The 13,829-nt window shown below is 43.4% G+C and overlaps 1 protein-coding gene across 2 annotated transcripts; it reads right to left on the bottom strand.

Moving 5' to 3' along the window:
• Nucleotides 1-318: 318 nt before the first annotated feature.
• On the bottom strand, nt 319-7,121 carry xiap (X-linked inhibitor of apoptosis). Of its 2 annotated transcripts, none has more exons than XM_029647376.2 (8): nt 6,936-7,121; nt 5,000-5,199; nt 4,249-4,813; nt 3,994-4,093; nt 3,822-3,900; nt 3,651-3,690; nt 1,840-2,013; nt 319-1,392 (listed from the first exon to the last, which is right to left on the bottom strand). In XM_029647376.2, the coding sequence occupies exons 2-8, from the start codon at nt 5,162-5,164 to the stop codon at nt 1,199-1,201; spliced, it is 1,317 nt and encodes a 438-aa protein (XP_029503236.1). In that variant the 5' UTR covers nt 5,165-5,199; nt 6,936-7,121; the 3' UTR covers nt 319-1,198. The 2 variants fall into 2 exon arrangements, with proteins under 2 accessions (XP_029503236.1, XP_029503235.1); XM_029647375.2 differs by having other exon boundaries at nt 4,925-5,199; nt 6,936-7,120.
• Nucleotides 7,122-13,829: the final 6,708 nt, after the last annotated feature.

Below are 13,829 nucleotides of genomic sequence, written 5' to 3'. Positions count from 1 at the left end.
GCAGAGCTATTAATGTTAATAATAGCAGCGTTAGTAATATTTGTAGCATTAGTAATAGCAGCGTAAGTAGTGTTAGTAATAGCAGCGTAGGTAGTGTTAGTAATAGCAGCGTAAGTAGTGTTAGTAATAGCAGCGTAGGTAGTGTTAGTAATAGCAGCGTAAGTAGTGTTAGTAATAGCAGCGTAGGTAGTGTTATTTATTTATTTTCCACTTTTGGTCAAACAGGAATTGCACTGATGTGCAAAGGAAAGATTAATTTCAGAATAACATGATATCAGTTATGCCGTTATACCTAAATAATGGAAATTGATCCAAGTATACAATTCATCCATTTATTCACAGAGCACACAATGAATCATACAAGTCAAAGCATACTAGTTGGCCAAAGAAACATACGTTTGGGAACCCTCAGGACTTCTATTTCAGAAACCTGTCATTTACAAACTAACGAGAAACGCATGATTTGCAAACCAATAAGGAAAGCCCAGTCAACAACTTCATAATATTAAGAGAAATATGACAAAAACATGGAAATGGCATAATAGTCAGAATAAAGAAAATATACACACAATAAGTAAATGAAACTATTTGGAAAAGGCACTGTTGATAACTGCAATGGTAGATCATGGTTCTGTACAGCAGAAGTATCAAAACTGTGGGTATATGGAGTACAGCCATGGACAAGAAGTTGCCTGTTTGACTCACCTTCATTAGTTCTGCTAACCTGCTACGTAAAGTCCCTTCTGTCCGTAGCTGTACTCCATCTAGTCTCAACCTTAGTTTCTCATCTTGGTTTGAAGATTGAGGCCCATTGCCTCTTGGGTATTGTATCAGTGAGCGAACACTACATCACATAACAAGGAAGTGTCTGTCATCTTTAAAACAATCATTGAAAAACAAAATCTCCACACTTCTCATGATTCATATTTACAGTGGTCCTCCTCAAATAAAATATATCTTTATGTACATTTGTAGTAGGAAAGCATGTGTTAATAAAATAATTGAGAAGGTAAAGCAACATTGCCATTTAAAAAAAAAAGAGTCTCATTCTCTTGGGCCCACATTATTTAAACATCTCATATTAGGTGCTGATCTAGGATCACTTTTGCCTTTTAAAACATAATGAGTAAGAGGCGGGACCTGGCCCTAGGTCAGCACTCCTACTCTGAAACGACAATCCCTGGCACCAGGTTGCATGTTAGGAGATGTATGTCTTGATCTTTTGTGTGATGGTACAACAGCAGATGGGACACTTGTCAAGGGCCTCGGAACACTCCTTGCAGACGACCAGGTGCCCACAGGGAATGAAGACGATGCAGATGTCTCTGTCCATACACACTTTGCACTGTTTCTCCCTCTGCAGCTTCCGTAGCTTCTCAAGGGGACCCTCGTCTGAAATAGGGGAGAAACAGCAGTTGGTAACCGATCACAATGAAGTAGTTAGAATACTGACCAACACAACTCGATTATGTTTTGGGGGGCGGCAGGTAGCCTAGTGGTTATTAGAGTTGGGCCAGTAACCCAAAAGGTTGCTAGATCGAATCCCCTGAACAAGGCTGTCATTGTAAATAAGAATTTGTTCTTAACTGACTTGCCTAAATGAAGATTAAATATTATTATAATATATATTTTTGAATGTTCTTTCGATAGCCAAGCCTCATGTAGGCCTACAGTGTGAATAGCACTGTTACTGGATAAACTGCAAAATCCTGTGGAATAAATTCAGGAATTTATTTGACTTATACTGTAAACCTCAATACCAGTTTTAATAGAACAGTGCCCTGATATAATGATACTACCAAGCAATGTTAACAGTGTTCCCCCTTATGAGACACATACCATGGTTCTCTGTGTCGCTGTCAGGGTCTCTGTTAAAGCAGTCCTGCAGCAGAGTTTCCAGGGTGGAGTAGCCTGTCCCATCCCTGCGTATCCTCTCCTGTATTGTCCTCTCTACCAAGGCAGGCTCCAGACCCATCTCCACCGCCTTCTGGGCATTGGCTGACTGCAGCACCTCTGTAGAGAGAGGGAGGAGACTGAGCATGTACTAGTAGGTGTTGGAAATAGCACCCTGTGAGAGATATATATACAGTACCAGTCAAACATTAGGACACACCAACTCATTCAAGGGTTTTTCTTTATTTTTGCTATTTTCTACATTGTAGAATAGTGAAGACATCAAAACTATGAAATAACACATGGAATCATGTAGTATCCAACAACAAAGTGTTAAATCAAAATATATTTTATATTTGAGATTCTTGAAAGAAGCCACCCTTTGCCTTGATAACAGCTTTGCACACTCTTGGCATTCTCTCAACCAGCTTCATGAGGTAGTCACCTGGAATGCATTTCAATTAACAGGTGTGCCTTGTTAAAAGTTCATTTGTGGAATGTCTTTCCTTATTATGCATTTGAGCCAATCAGTTGTGTTGTGACAAGGTAGGGGTGGTATACAGAAGATCGCCCTATTTGGTAAAAGACCAAGTCCATATTATGGCAGGAACAGCTCAAATAAGCAAAGAGAAACAACAGTCCATCATTACTTTAAAATATGAAGGTCAGTCAATCAGGAACTTTGAAGGTTTCTTCAAGTGTAGTCGCAAAAGCCATCAAGCGCTATGATGAAACTGGCGCTCATGAGGACCACCGGAAAGGAAGACCCAGATATACCTCTGCTGCAGAGGATAAGTTCATTAGAGATACCAGTCTCAGAAATTGCAGCCTAAATAAATGCTTTACAGAGTTCAAGTAACAGATACATCAACTGTTCAGAAGAGACTGCGTGAACCAGGCCTTCATGGTCTATTGCTGCAAAGAAACCACTACTAAAGGACACCAATAATAAGAAGAGACTTGCTTTGGCCAAGAAACATGAGCAATGGACATTAGACTGGTGGAAATCTGTCCAAATTTGAGATTTTTGGTTCCAACCGCAGTGTCTTTGTGAGACGCAGGGTAGGTGAACTGATGACCGCAAGTGTGGTTCCCACCATGACGCATAGAGTAGGAGGTGTGATGGTGCTTTGCTGGTGACACTGTTAGTGATTCATTTAGAATTCAAGGCACACTTAACCAGCCTGGCTACCACAGAATTCTGCAGCAATACGCCATCTCATCTGATTTGCGCTTAGTGGGACTATAATTTGTTTTTCAACAGGACAATGACCCAAAACACACCTCCAGGCTGTGTAAGGGCTATTTGACCAATCACTCAACCTCAAACCAATTGAGATGGTTTGAGATGAGTTGGACCGCAGAGTGAAGGAAAAGCAGCCAACAAGTGCTCAGTATATGTGGGAACTCCTTCAAGACTTTTGGAAAAGCATTCCAGGTGAAGCTGGTTGAGAGAATGCCAAGATTGTGCAAAGCTGTCATCAAGTATCTCAAATATATTTTGATTTGTTTAATACTTTTTTGGTTACTACATGATTCCATGTGTTCTTTCTTCATTGTTATGTCTTCACAATTATTTTACAATGTAGAAAATAGTAAAAGTGAAGAAAAACCCTTGAATGAGTAGGTGTGCCAACTTTTGACAGGTACTGCATATATATATAATCTAACAATACCTTTAGCTAAAGTTCCAAAACAAAAGTGAAAGGGGTACAACTTTACAAAAATGTTTATGTTACATCAAAAAATGGTTTTACCCATCTCATGACTTGAACATCCATTTAGGTGACTTGAAGCCTGGGAAATCAATAGAAGGAATGAATTTGATATGGTAGGAGTCATGCAAGGATGGGTGCAGTTTAATATGTTTGACCACAGGTTTAGGGGTTAGAGGTCAGGGTTAGGAGGATGAAGTCTTGGAGACTTACAGCATTGTTCCGGCCAGGACCTTGTAGCTGAACGCTGCTGACGAACTCCTGTCCTTTCTCAGCCAGTAGAAAACTGCACCTGGATTAAAACATGACACGCAATGTTAGTGACAGGGAGAAGAAGCATGCATATGGTTGTTTACTTTCTACTTGTGAGTGAGTGTGTTTTTACCCAGGATAGTGTTTGGCGTGCTCCTCCCAGGGATCCTCATCCTGCTGCCAGCCCTTCAGACCTCCACCACAGCGGAAACACCCCACATGGTCTGGTGCACCTGCACCAACACACATTAGAAAATAAACCCAGTACTTTCTATGTCAACTCAACCCTGGCCCTTTTACTGTAGCAAGTAATGGTAAGCAGGAATTGTATTTGTTAATGACTTTTCTCACAGCCAAAGCTCTTGTCTACCCCACTCCCAGGTCTCACCTGTGTTGTAGAAGCCTGCTCTGGCCAGCCTCTCGTGGTCAATAGGGTGGTGCTGGATTCCTGCAAAGCTGCCTAGCCTCTCCTCAAAGCTCTGCATGGGGACCCGAGGACCCAGGCATGGCCTGGTCTCCTCCACCTCCCTCCCCCTCTGAGAGGGGAGGTTCCCCACATCATGCCCCAGGATGAAGAAGCAGTAGGGGTAGTGTTTGGAGTGCTCTCCCCACGCCGTGTCCCCAGCCTCCCAGCCCTTCAGCATCCTTCCACAGCAGAAGCACTGCACCTGGTCTCCCTCCCCCAGATAGAAGAGCCCCGCCTGGGCCAGCTCTCTAGGTCGGACCGGGGATGTGGAGGGCCACGGGCCGAAGGTGTTGAACCGGGAGTCTTCGCTGGCCATGTGCGGGGCCATGGGGTAGGTGGTATCGTCTACCACCTCTCCCGTCCTCAGGCGGAACTCCATGTCCTCAGCGTCTTCGTTGTAGGAGGTTTCATTGGTCAGCATGGCACCTTGAAGAGAGTTAACCCTGGATCGATGGGTGCAGCTCAGGAACTTACAGCTGGGGGAGACCTGAAACATTGCAACAGTAGTATGATCATTTGGCAGAAACATGAGATGGAAAAATACAAAATAAATACAAAAAAGTTTTGCACATCATAGTCATCCCCTTTTCACCCTCACCTCCGCGTGCCTCTCCACGGGTGCGTCACCTCCACACCAGTTCTCTACAGTCTTGTGGCAACTGAAGCAGCGCACCTTGTCGGCCTGTCCCGTGAAGTAGAACCCAGCGCGGGCCAGCCTCTCCGCTGACACCTGCTGGGCCAGGGGGGAACCCCGGAACGAGTCCAGCCGCATGTCCATCATGGACCAGTCTACTGCGTGGTCCGACTCCAGATCACGGTCTCTCCCGGGGCCTGACATCACGACACAGGGCTGGGCTGCCTAGGATGAATGAGCTGAAAAATATATATATAAAGTCATTTCTAGAGGCGCTAGTGAACAAGCTATCAGGAATCTGGACAGACACCATGTAAATGCAGAAGTTTGACAAGAGAGAGCATTGTATTTGCTAGAGTACCACTAGATGGCAATGTGCACATTGCTATGGTCACATGGAGACGTTGGCTGTTACATGTGAGGGGTGGGGAGGCAGGAACAGGCTCTAGGATATGTTCTCACACTACTAGGCCGCTCTGCTCACCACAGGATTACATAGACCATAACACACACACAGCGAGCACACAATGACACACACAGCCAAATGTAACTTATCTTAAGTGAGCACTGGCCTCAGTTTTCCATTCGTTCCTACGATCAACAGAGCTCAGCATTTCATAGGAAAGGAGTTACATAACGCTTACTTTGAAGTGAATCAATCAGCCCACTTTGAGTAGTGTGTTGCAACACAATCAATACCCAGCCTTATTGTTGGGCAACTGTAGGCTAGGCGTTATGCTACTTTCACACCTAACACACCTCTACCAACAGGGAGGACCAGGAACCATTGTCAGTTAGAACAGTCAGATATTTCACCTCAGGCTGTATTCTCCAATCAAATATGATCCAATCCCATCACTGTTCCTGCTATCAACAGTAATGCAATCAATGACATATAGTACATCGCTGCCTTGCGTTAGGTTAGATAAGTTTGTTAAAGCAGCAACAGACAGGCACCCAGGCTACCAAACATAGAACAATCATTTCTATGAAATAGAAGTTGGCTACTGTCAATGCTACCAATCAATATTGGTCATGCTGGTTTGAATCTTTTGTATACCTGCCATCCCCATCGCAGCAAGCAAGGCAAGCTTCAGACTTAAAAATGCAGTTAGACTGGAGGTTGTCATGGTTTGGCAGGCAGCACTCTCACACTAATATGAACCTGCCACATGGCTGTGAAAACAGATGAGTAAATATGATGATGTCCTAGGAAAATGTGCTGTATCCACTCATCCCATGCTCTCCCTGACAGCTCCAAAAGGCATCATGTGGATGGAATCATCATAAACAGGGCCCTGAGCATAACATATTCTTGACTATGAACTGGCTAGCTTTTCATGATTGTATAACTATAACTACAGCTTAGTAATTATGTGTGGCCCGTCTGTTACTGACCAGAGCTGAACCTTAATCTCAATGCACAGGGAGGATAGATATGGATGGATGTATGGATGTGGCGCCACTTGGTCGAATGACAGCAATAGGCTGACCATATGTGTGCAAAGTGCATGGCAAGGGGTCTGGGTGACCTTTTCCGCACACTATCGCCGTGTCATTGGTTCAAACTCCACTCCGACTCACTGTTCCCACTCAATCGCAACAGTCAGATGGACGGCCACGTACATTCTAGAAAGTTCACAGGCTCTTGTTTGTGTCTATAGTCAGACAAAAGCGCCAAACATAAATATGTTTGACGCGGATCGCAATGTGCTGGCGATTGTCCTGCTTGACAGTTGAGTACTGTGCTGGGCATGGATGCGCGCTGTCAGGGATTACGCACTCTTCCAATTTAACATAGTTAAATAAAACAAAAACAACGTTATCTAATAACGAAAACAAACAAACCAACCTTAAATGCCCTTTGATCAGTCGATATTAAGCTGTTTCGCCATAGACAGTAACGTAGCACGACCGACGAGCTGTCAACCGTAACAGTTGAAAATGCATGCAAAGACATACCCAATACACATACCTTGGAAAAGCTTGGATGTCACCTAGTGCCACTGAGGTATTGAATGCTGACTGTCTCCTTTCCAAATAAGATCGATGGCCAGTATTTTTTGACCAGACTATTTAACCATGGTTTGGGGAAGTAAATTCAGCGTTGGTGTTGTTCTGCGCACCAGTAAAGGCGCAGGCCACCTGACCACCATTGTGGAAATAAATCGTTTATGACGTAGGACAGAAAGGGGGGAAGTATGGGGGGATTAGTGCGTAGTTTTGCTGTGTTCAAGTTCAAATCAGAACTAGGAAACTGACATTTTAGACTTGCTAAATGGTTGAACGGAGCACGTCTATAACTACAACCAAACTTAACTGTCAAACTTATTCCACAGAGGACAGTGTCTGCAGGGTTTCGCTCCTCCCTTGTACTTGATTGATGAATTAAGGTCACTAATTATCAAGGAACTCACCACACCTGGATGTCTAGAGCTTAATTGAAATGAAAAACCTGCAGACACTCGGCCCTCCATGGAATGAGTTTGACAACCCTGAATAGGCAAGTCCCAGTTCCGACTAGTATTTGAACGCGGCATTTACATTACATTGGGGTCGAAACCCACCACTGTGATCTGTATGCTCTCATTGGCTGGCCCTAACTACATATCCATCGCCAAACCCACTGGCTCCAGGTCATCTATAAGTCTTTGCTAGGTAAAGCCCCACCTTATCTCAGCTCACTGGTCACCAAAGCAATAGCACACCAGCAGGTGTATTGCACTGGTCATTCCCAAAGCCAACACTACCTTTGGCCGCCTTTCCTTCTTGTTCTCTACTGCCAATAACTGGAACGAATTGCAAAAATCTCTGAAGCTGGAGTCTTATATCTCCCTCTCTAACTTTAAGCATCAGCTGTCAGAGCAGCTTACCGATCACTATACCTGTACACAGCCAATCTGTAAATTGCACACCCATCTACCTCATCCCCATATTATTACTTACCTGCTTTCTCTTTTGCACCACAGTATCTCTACTTGCACATCATCATCTTCACATGCATCATTCAAGTATTAATGCTAAATTGTAATTATTTTCACTTCTAGGGCCTATTTATTGCCTTACCTCCCTACTCTTCTACATTTGCACACATTGTACATATATTTTTCTATTGTGCTATTGACTGTAAGTTTGTTTATGTGTAACTCTGTTGTTTTTGTCGCACTGCTTTGCCTTATCTTGGCCAGGTCGCAGTTGGAAATGAGAACTTGTTCTCAACTGGCCTACCTTGTTAAATAAAGGTGAAATAAATCAAATAAAAAATGAGAAATGAGTAATAGGCTGTTTTGATGAAAGTGGATATATGGACAGAGATGTAGGCTATACCAGAGAGGAAGAGGCGAAGTGATAGGGTTTACTCTAACCAAAACCTGTCCACGAAAATAATGCCACAAAGTGAGGAACTTTTGTATGAAGATCAATGAGTGTCGAATTTGGTCAACAAAAAAATGTAATTGCTAATTTGCTTATTTGATAGAATATACGTTTCGTAATGGCTAGGTTGTTATGACTGCACAGATATAAGTGGATGTACTTTGAAAAAAAAATATATATATATATTATTGGAGTTGTTCCTGTTGTTCACACCTATTTGCCCTCTCATTGGCTAGAATGGTCACAACTCGCCTCCCTTCCATGTTTGAGGACATGTATTTCCATTGTATTTCCATTGTTAGAGCAGTCACTCGACCATCTTGTCAACATAATAGATAGTCTTTGGCTATACATTGACTTTCAACAAGGGAGGCAAAAGGGCCTGCTTTTTATGTTATATGTTCAAACCAATTATCCATTTGTTTCTCCCAAGTCTACACACACAAAGCGAGAGAGAGATCTTGTAAACCCTGACCAAAACAAAAGTGATATGGGAAGAATATGGGCATTTCCCTGGTTTTAAAGGTGAAACAGCACAGATCCTTCTTTCTAAAACCACCCCAGACTTTCTGTGAAGTTTACACATTAGGCCTATGTGACATCGGAAATGTGATGCTGTCATTTATTTCCATATTTGGAGTTGTTCATTAATCCCAACATCCTCCTACCCAAAATTGTAACGGTGTTCTTCGTTTGTAGAAAGAGAGTCGGACCGAAATGCAGCGTGTAGGTTACTCATTACTTTAATGAAAGAATGCGTACATGAAATAACTCAATAACATACAAAGCAAAACAACAAACGGAACGTGAAACTAATTACAGCCTATCTGGTGACTATAACACAGAGACAGGACACAATCACCCACGAAATACAACGCGAACTCAAGCTACCTAAATACGGTTCCCAATCAGAGACAAAGAGAAGCACCTGACTCTCATTGAGAACCGCCTCAGGCAGCCAAACCTATACCACACCTCTAATCAACCGCAATCCCAAATAATACAAACCCCAATACGGAACACAACATATATACCCATGTCACACCCTGGCCTACCCAAACTATTAACAAAACACAAAATACAATGACCAAGGCGTGACACAAATGTATTTTTATGACCGATTCAATGAACAAATAGCCTATAATAATAATGATTATTTATTACATTTCTACAGTGATTTTCATATAATCTCAAAGCGCTTCAAGAGCAAAAAACAAACAAGCAATATATCATGACAGGTCAACCAATAGAGGCCAAGTCTTTGAAAGCTGCATCCTCAGAAGAGAGGCTCGGTTTATTTATGGCTTGAGTGGAGACAGCTGGTCAGAGGATGGTAGATGATGGAGTCTGCTGATGATCTTGTAGAGAGCAAGTCTGGGAACCAGCCTGGCTCTTATACAGCGCCTGGCTTGGACTGAAATAGGTGCCGGTACTCATTTTGGGTGTCGGCACTGTTTACAGTTTAGGTGCAGGAACTCAACAATACGTTTGAGCTAATATTCTACAAGAGGAACAGGAGCTCAAGCAGTAGAACATTTGCGGTGCAGTTACTCAGCTTCAATAAGCTCCTGCCCAAGAAAGCACAGCTCTTATAGCCACTGAACTTCTCCTCTTCCACTCTGTGTATCAGCCACTTGGGTGGTGCCTCAGCAGCTCTGTGTGCCAGAAAACTGATATCTAGTCAGTTGGACAACTGAAAGCCTTCAACTGAAATGTGTCTTCCACATTTAAACCTCAAGGATCTGAACCTTTTTAAATTGACATACCAAATCTAACTGCCTGTAGCTCAGGACCTGAAGCAAGGATATCCATTTCTTGACACCATTTGAAAGGAAACACTTTGTTTCACAAGTTTGTGGAAATTTGAAGTTAATGTAGGAGATAACACATTAGATCTGGTAAAAGATAATATAAAGGAAAAAACGTTTTTTTTTTTGGTACCATCTTTAAAATGTAAGAGAAAGACCATAATGTATTATTCTAGATTTAGGCCACTAGATGGCAGTAGTGTATGTGCAAAATTTAAACTGATCCAATTAACCATTTTATTTCTGTTCAAAATGTATCAAGACTGCCAAAATGTGCCTAATTGGTTTATTAATACATTTTCAAGTTCATACTTGTGCACTCTCCTCAAACAATAGCATGGTATTGTTTCACTGTAATAGCTACTGTAAATTGGACAGTGCAGTTAGATTAACAAGAAATGAAGCTTTCTGCCCATATCAGATAGGTCTATGTCCTGGGATTTGTTTTGTTACTTCCAACCTCATACTAATCACATTAGCCTACGTTAGCGCAAAAGCTGAAGAACATCTGCACATCCAGGTACTTTCTGCTGGAGTTGTAGACAAACTCATGGAAAACAGAAAGGAAAACGAAGCACAGTGCTTCTCATTCTCTCAGGTGACATTTATTGACAACGTTATGACCCGTAGGTCTTCATCAGGCATCCATATCCCAGGTGGGGGTGGAAGGTCCTATATAAAGAGGCAGTACCCAGTGACGTCATTTTTCACAATATTAACATTCAATGTATCAAAATATGTGATCGTACACAGAGAATGTGATCAATATTTATAGTAATATACATACAATATTGTAATAGGATTTTTTACAATTATAATAATTTGAATTATTGAAACTATAAAAACAGTTTCAAGTCAAACTCCTCATTAAAGTCAAGAGGAAAGGCGTGTTCAGCCTGTGGATCCAGAAAGATTCCCTTTTTTTTATATATTTTTATTTCACCTTTATTTAACCAGGTAGGCTAGTTGAGAACAAGTTCTCATTTGCAACTGCGACCTGGCAAAGATCAATTAAAGCAGTGTGACACAGACAACACAGAGTTACACATGAAGAAGTTTCCTCTCAATGTCCCCTCCCCTGCGTGACATCTTGACCATTTCTATTCCAATGTATCTCAGAGAACTAATAGGAAGTCCAGCTTGTACAACCTGATGTTTTTGTCTCACCTGTCTGTATATTTCTGCGGTGCTCACTGAGCCGTGTCTTAAGGCTTCTACAGGGTTTCCCTATTCAAGACAGACCACAAGGACATTTCAACATGGAAATAACATTGGTGGACATGCAGGTAATCAGGCCCTTGATGTTAAATCTTTGTCCTGTGGGGGGTTGTGGGTAAATGAGTTGCATTTGTACGTAACGCTGGATTGAGCACATTGGCCACATTTGTAATTACCCTCCGGAACCCCAAAAAGTTCCCTTTTCTCTGGTGGGTAATCAGATTTAACCACAATATCGCTTACCTTTGGAGGTCTTTTAAAAACCATACGTGGGGAATATTTAAATATGGGTTTCAGTTGTGGGCCAGTATCAATAATGTCCCAGTGCTTCCTGATAATGTCCTTCAATGCCTTCCCCAATGGTGAGTATTTGCTAAAGCATGATGGGGTATGTTCTGCTTTGACTTTTGGTTTTAGGCTTTCCAGCTGTGTCCGTCCTTCAAAACGATCATTAGCATTTTACCCAATTATCTTTGTACCCCCTTTCCTTAAAAATCTTTGTGTGAGGTCCGTGGTCTGTTTCAGATAAGCAGCATCAGAGATGCATATTCTTCTGACACGACTGAATTGACTTATAAGGAGACTTTTAATAAGTGGACGTGGATGAAAGCTGTTACCTCTAAGGAGGGTATTCCTGTTCACAGGTTTCCTATAGAGATCTGTAGAGAGGAGGTTTGTCCTTAATAACCATCACATTAAAAAAAACAGATTTGTTATAGGTCCTAGTTAATGCTGAAATGAAGGTGTTCATTCATAGAGTTTAGATAAGCATGGCATTCCAAAAGTTCTTCCTGGGTGTCTGTATAGATCACGAAAATGTCACCAAATATCTCAGAATTAGGAGAATATTGGAGAGAAAAGGGTTAAGGTCTGGATTCAGCACCACCTGTTTTTCAAACATTCCTAGATATAGGTTAGCATGATTAGGAGCCATAGTGGTCCACATCACTGTCCCTTTGGTCTGGAGGAAGAAGTCTCCTCTGAAGAGAAAATAGATGGAGGTTAGTACCAGTTCAGCAAAGTCCACAATACAATTGGTGCTGGGTAGAGCATTAGGGGGACACCGACAACATAGAGGTTCGCATTTAACCCAACCCTTCTGAATCAGAGAGGTGCGGGGGGCTGCCTTAATCGACATCTGGGGAACTGCCTTGCTCAGGGGGAGAACAGATTTTTACCTTGTCAGCTCGGGGATTCAATCCAGCAACCTTTCGGTTACTGGCCCAACACTCTAACCACTAGGTTACCTGCCACCTCTCTAACCACTAGGCTACCTGCCACCCCAACACTCTAACCACTAGGTTACCTGCCACCTCTCTAACCACTAGGCTACCTGCCACCCCAACACTCTAACCACTAGGTTACCTGCCACCTCCAACCACTAGGCTACCTGCCACCCCAACACTCTAACCACTAGGTTACCTGCCACCTCTCTAACCACTAGGTTACCTGCCACCTCTCTAACCACTAGGCTACCTGCCACCCCAACACTCTAACCACTAGGTTACCTGCCACCTCTCTAACCACTAGGTTACCTGCCACCCCAACACTCTAACCACTAGGTTACCTGCCACCTCTCTAACCACTAGGCTACCTGCCACCCCAACACTCTAACCACTAGGTTACCTGCCACCTCTCTAACCACTAGGCTACCTGCCACCCCAACACTCTAACCACTAGGTTACCTGCCACCTCTCTAACCACTAGGCTACCTGCCACCCCAACACTCTAACCACTAGGTTACCTGCCACCTCCTAACCACTAGGTTACCTGCCACCTCTCTAACCACTAGGTTACCTGCCACCTCTCTAACCACTAGGCTACCTGCCACCTAACCACTAGGCTACCTGCCACCCCAACACTCTAACCACTAGGTTACCTGCCACCTCTCTAACCACTAGGCTACCTGCCACCCCAACACTCTAACCACTAGGCTACCTGCCACCCCAACACTCTAACCACTAGGCTACCTGCCACCCCAACACTCTAACCACTAGGCTACCTGCCACCCCAACACTCTAACCACTAGGCTACCTGCCACCCCAACACTCTAACCACTAGGTTACCTGCCACCTCTCTAACCACTAGGCTACCTGCCACCCCAACACTCTAACCACTAGGTTACCTGCCACCTCTCTAACCACTAGGCTACCTGCCACCCCAACACTCTAACCACTAGGTTACCTGCCACCTCTCTAACCACTAGGCTACCTGCCACCCCAACACTCTAACCACTAGGTTACCTGCCACCTCTCTAACCACTAGGCTACCTGCCACCCCAACACTCTAACCACTAGGTTACCTGCCACCTCTCTAACCACTAGGCTACCTGCCACCCCAACACTCTAACCACTAGGTTACCTGCCACCTCTCTAACCACTAGGCTACCTGCCACCCCAACACTCTAACCACTAGGTTACCTGCCACCTCTCTAACCACTAGGCTACCTGCCACCCCAACACTCTAAC

Source organism: Oncorhynchus nerka, linkage group LG6 (assembly GCF_034236695.1).
Source record: "Oncorhynchus nerka isolate Pitt River linkage group LG6, Oner_Uvic_2.0, whole genome shotgun sequence".
Taxonomy (NCBI): domain Eukaryota; kingdom Metazoa; phylum Chordata; class Actinopteri; order Salmoniformes; family Salmonidae; genus Oncorhynchus; species Oncorhynchus nerka.
Note: the sequence above shows the minus strand (reverse complement) of the source record. Positions and strands in the feature narration are given on the sequence as shown.

Bases quoted from the DNA above. Each gene is read 5' to 3' on its own strand.
- xiap (XM_029647375.2), bottom strand. From the start codon at position 5,164: ATGTCAGGCCCCGGGAGAGACCGTGATCTGGAGTCGGACCACGCAGTA. The intron at 4,094-4,248 runs GTGAGACCTGGG...GTGTTGGTGCAG, and splicing joins AGCAGGCTTCTACAACACAG to GTGCACCAGACCATGTGGGG. The intron at 3,901-3,993 runs GTAAAAACACAC...GTTTTAATCCAG, and splicing joins CACGCCAAACACTATCCTGG to GTGCAGTTTTCTACTGGCTG.